The sequence below is a fragment of the Lucilia cuprina genome, chromosome 4, assembly GCF_022045245.1.
Source record: "Lucilia cuprina isolate Lc7/37 chromosome 4, ASM2204524v1, whole genome shotgun sequence".
Taxonomy (NCBI): Eukaryota; Metazoa; Arthropoda; class Insecta; order Diptera; family Calliphoridae; genus Lucilia; species Lucilia cuprina.
This window is the reverse complement of record NC_060952.1, coordinates 26,505,677-26,510,067: the sequence shown is the minus strand read 5'-3', so window position 1 is coordinate 26,510,067 and position 4,391 is coordinate 26,505,677. Positions and strand designations below refer to the sequence as shown.

Sequence of the window (4,391 nt, the reverse complement as noted above, 5' to 3'; positions counted from 1 at the left end):
TATGCATAGCATTTGAATTATTTTTTTAGTTTAACATTTAAAATTAGTTATAAGAAAAAATAAATAAATATTTTTCTTTATAAAAAATAGACTTTTTTATTGAAAATATTCCCTTGTATCAAAGTACATGTTGTTGCTGTTAAACGATTTACAAAGAATATAAAACATTCATCTTTTTCGAATTTCGCTATTTTACTTCTTTTTAAGTATTGTAGCAAATTCTTTGTTTCCTTAAACTATGCTGCGTATACTTAACCAAAATAATAATCATACGCACCGTTTATCTAAAGTGTTGAAGTTCTAGCTTGAATCGTAAACATCGCAAGAACTAACTACATATAAGGTCATTATTTGTATTATAATACAAAACAAAAATATACGTGAATTCTTACTTGTAGAACATATTAAAATCAATTTAGTTGCTTATTCTCTAAGCTTTTTTCTAAAAACATCATACATATATAAAATATGTTTCTATTTAATGTACGAGTGTGAATATTATTACCAATACCCCTTTAGCGGCAATATCATTAATGGCTTTTCATTTAATATTTTACCAAATAAGACCAGTGTCAGCTAGAACAGCCGCTCTGACAACAGAATTGAATATTCAAAGGTTTTCTAAATATTTCAATATAATTTACATTTCCACATACATATACACTTTAATATGAAAGGATGTGAATACAATGTTCATGGTATATGAAGTGGCTGAGAGTAGAAGGAAACAAAAGAGAAAATAAAACATTATTTATTAAAAAATATACAAAAAGGGGTTGTTCATTTGTTATTATTATTATCGCTGTTGTTGTTTCTATTATAATAATAGCTGTTGTTTATGCATATGAGTCAGTAAGTCACTGAGTCAATAGGTTTTATTATATAAATTCATTCACTCTCCCACATACTTACACACAATAACTACTGAAACATAATAGGGCCGTATCTTTAAATTTGTGCCAAATTTTATTAGACGAAAAAATCTTTTTTATTAAAATTAATTTTTATATTTTTTTAAAACTTTCGAAAATATACAAATTCATTTTGTTATAAGTATTTGATTTTTTTTAATATTAAAAATTAAACTTCAAGATATAACTCTATTTTTAGCTTGTATTTGTAAAAAAAAAATAAATAAAAGTTTCAACCCTACTGCATACAATATTTAACCAATGGCAAGAAAGTCAGGCTTAAGTTAAAGAAAAAAATCAAATATAAATTGAAAAGCATAACTCTTTCATTGTTAGTGTTATTACAGTTATTATTAAAGCTTATTATACGAACTTTTTCTTTCTTTTTTCGTTCTTATATTGGCAGGGATAAATAATATAAGCTGCTGTGCTGTAGAGATTTTTCATTTTATTATAAATATTTATTATTATTTTATATTTATTTTTATGTCTATTTGCCTTCATGTGAATTACTTTTTTTTGTATTTATTTATGAGGCCATTTATGCCATATTTTTTTACTCTACAACATTGCTTAAATAATTTTTATAGACCAAATTTTCATTTCTATCGTTTCTATAATTCAATAGTATTATTTTGATATGTCAGTTGCTGTTATATATTTTATTATATGTTTAATCTTTATAGGTTAACTAAAGCCTAAATATGTGAAAATGTAATTATTTTAAATATTTCTTTAGATGATTTTTTGTTTGAAAGTCAAGAGGATTATAGTTGGTGTTAATAGGGAAATATATTTTCTTTTTGATGAACAGTTTTGCTAAGGATTGCTATATGGTGAAAAATGTGAGGAAAAACAATGTTAAAAATATTAATATATAATATAGTCTGAGAAAGTAAAATTGTGTTTGAACATATTTATAGCCATTTTGAACATATGACGTTTATGTCGAATTGTGGACCGGTGCTGTGCCAAATAAATATTTTATAACAAAAACTAAATATTTGTATAGCCTTTCTGAACACATAGCATTTAGGTAAAATTGTGGACCAGTACTGTTTAATTTCAGTACCAAGTATATATTTTCTAACAAATAACATATATCCAAAAATGTCAATTCTATTGCAACTTCCCATTGACACTATGATAACATAGACCAACGATGAAAATACTTTTTAAATAATTTTTTTATGTATTCAATTACTGTTCATATAATATTCAAAAGAAATAATTTATATATATTTTTTATAGTAATTCAAAAATTCTAAACATTTTTTAAAGCAATTTAAATTATCCCAAAAATTCTATTACTAACAATAATTGTTTCAATATAGATACTATAGAGAAATTCGCGCCACAGGACCAGAATATATCAAAAAACTAAAAAATGCATAGTACATACGTTTTTAAGAATTTTTCAATTTTTTTCGGAATTGTAATAACATGTATTTTTATTAAAAAAAATTGTCTTAAAATGAAATATTATTTTGTCTTCAACCGATTTAAAGGGAACATTTTATAAAATGTTCTTCTGTGCCTGTGTTCTGTAACTTTCGAATCGAAAAAAATGAAAAATTTTTAATTGTCTTGTTGAAAACACGCAATTTAAATAAGTTTTTGTTAATTAAAATGTGTTAAATTTAAAATTATTTGAACCACGCAACTAAACAAAAAATTTTAATATTTATTCTTGACTCGAAAGTTACAGAACACGGACACTGTTTTCTTTTATTAAAACGCTCCCACTGTATGACATATAGTCATATGACATATACGCATACACATATATTTTATTTAGTTTGATAAAAAATTTAAATAAAATATGTATAAATTTAAGAGCTGTAGTGACACAGAAAACGAAATATCTAGAGGCCCATTAATTTTTACCCAACTGGAAACTACAGCTAACGTTTTAATAAGTGAAACTTTCGAACTGCAGCAAGAATTCGAAAGAAAAACTAAATTTGTAAATGAACAATTTAAAAAAATTTGTAGAAATGAAAAAGAAATTATAAATATTTTTTATATGTTGGAGGTTGTGCAACAACAATTCTCCAAAGTTGAAGAGGAATTAAAAACAATCGCATGTATGTTGCAACAATTCTACGCCAAGGTGCAACATTTAGAAGTTCTTAGTCAAATGGAAACCTTTTGTATGAAAAGCCATTGTATCTGTGGTCATTATGGCCTTTGTAATTGCAAAACAGAACGTAAAATTTTCCTGGAATTGTTAGAAGAAACAAATAGAAAAATGGAAAATCTACCGAGTGTTTTAGATGATATGAAAGAGCTGCAAGAATATGAAAGATTAAAAAATCCGTATATCGAAGTAAGTTATTGTTGTTAAAGTTTGTAGTTTAACAATTAGTTTATATGTATATAATTTTTGCTTTTAGATATTTGCCATTTTAAATCTTCATTGTATCCTACTTAATAATATTGAGAAAAAATTAGATTTATTAACAGACAAGTGGGCTAGCATAGAATTACTGCAGAAAAAAGCAAATAAAAGATTATTACTGTAATAACATTATGTAACTATTATTGTAATTATTCTTTCAAATCAATTTGTTAGAATTTTTAATTAATATAATTGCAAATAATCTTCTCCATATGTTACCTTTTAGACATTTTTCATGCAATACCCAATAGTAGACAAATCATTTACTTACCTAAAAAGAAAGATAATAAATAATTATTATCTTAAAATAATTTAATATGTTTATAAAGCTAAATAATTTAATAACATTTTAATAATCTACTTAATAGAATTTAATTAATTTTGTGGAATTATATATAAAATTTTTTTATAACAAAATATCAAATTATTATTATTTATTTTAATAAATTACTTTTTTTATATTTCTAAAAGTTTTGCCCAATTTAATCTGTATCTTTGTTTGTTTTCATTTAGAATTTCAACAAAATATTTTTTGTTCAATTAATGTTGATTCTGTAAGTTTAACCATATTAATTATAAAATGTCTTAAAAATATTGTGGTTGACCACAAATTTCTTCGAAATATTATATGGCCTTCATATGCCGGTTTCTTGAAGTTTTTATGTGTATTTACAAAAAAAAAACAACAACAAAACATCTCGTAGACATTACTTATACACAAGTAAAATAATGTTCAATTGATTGCTATGAAATGTAGAAAATGATTTAATTTTATTTTATAAAGACCTACAAAAAATTTAAAAATAAATATTTGTGCAAATATATGTTTGTTATAATACTGTTTTTGTTTAATAATTTGTAAAAATTAAATCGATAAATTATTTCTTGATTTATACATTTATTTTTACTCCTTTTCCTATTTCTACCTTTGTCATCAATGATAAAATTACAAATTATCAAAGTAATTTGTGGTCTAACAATAATTCTTTAATAAATTAGAAACCAAACCAATCCATCACTTAATCAATCATATATGTATAAATAATTATAAATTTAAATTTATTTAGAAATTGTTAAAA

General features: G+C 23.3%; 1 protein-coding gene across 3 annotated transcripts; it reads left to right on the top strand.

Annotated features, from left to right (window-relative positions):
* The first annotated feature begins 2,687 nt into the window (after positions 1 to 2,687).
* On the top strand, positions 2,688 to 3,671 carry LOC124419618. Of its 3 annotated transcripts, none has more exons than XM_046949802.1 (3): positions 2,688 to 3,240; positions 3,308 to 3,457; positions 3,539 to 3,671. In XM_046949802.1, exons 1-2 carry the CDS (start codon positions 2,734 to 2,736, stop codon positions 3,434 to 3,436), a joined length of 636 nt encoding a protein of 211 aa, XP_046805758.1. In that variant the 5' UTR covers positions 2,688 to 2,733; the 3' UTR covers positions 3,437 to 3,457; positions 3,539 to 3,671. The 3 variants fall into 3 exon arrangements, with proteins under 3 accessions (XP_046805758.1, XP_046805756.1, XP_046805757.1); XM_046949801.1 differs by having other exon boundaries at positions 2,689 to 3,240; positions 3,308 to 3,445; positions 3,539 to 3,603; XM_046949800.1 differs by having other exon boundaries at positions 3,308 to 3,604.
* Positions 3,672 to 4,391: the final 720 nt, after the last annotated feature.

Bases quoted from the DNA above. Each gene is read 5' to 3' on its own strand.
- LOC124419618 (XM_046949802.1), top strand. From the start codon at position 2,734: ATGTATAAATTTAAGAGCTGTAGTGACACAGAAAACGAAATATCTAGA. The intron at 3,241-3,307 runs GTAAGTTATTGT...TTTTGCTTTTAG, and splicing joins TAAAAAATCCGTATATCGAA to ATATTTGCCATTTTAAATCT.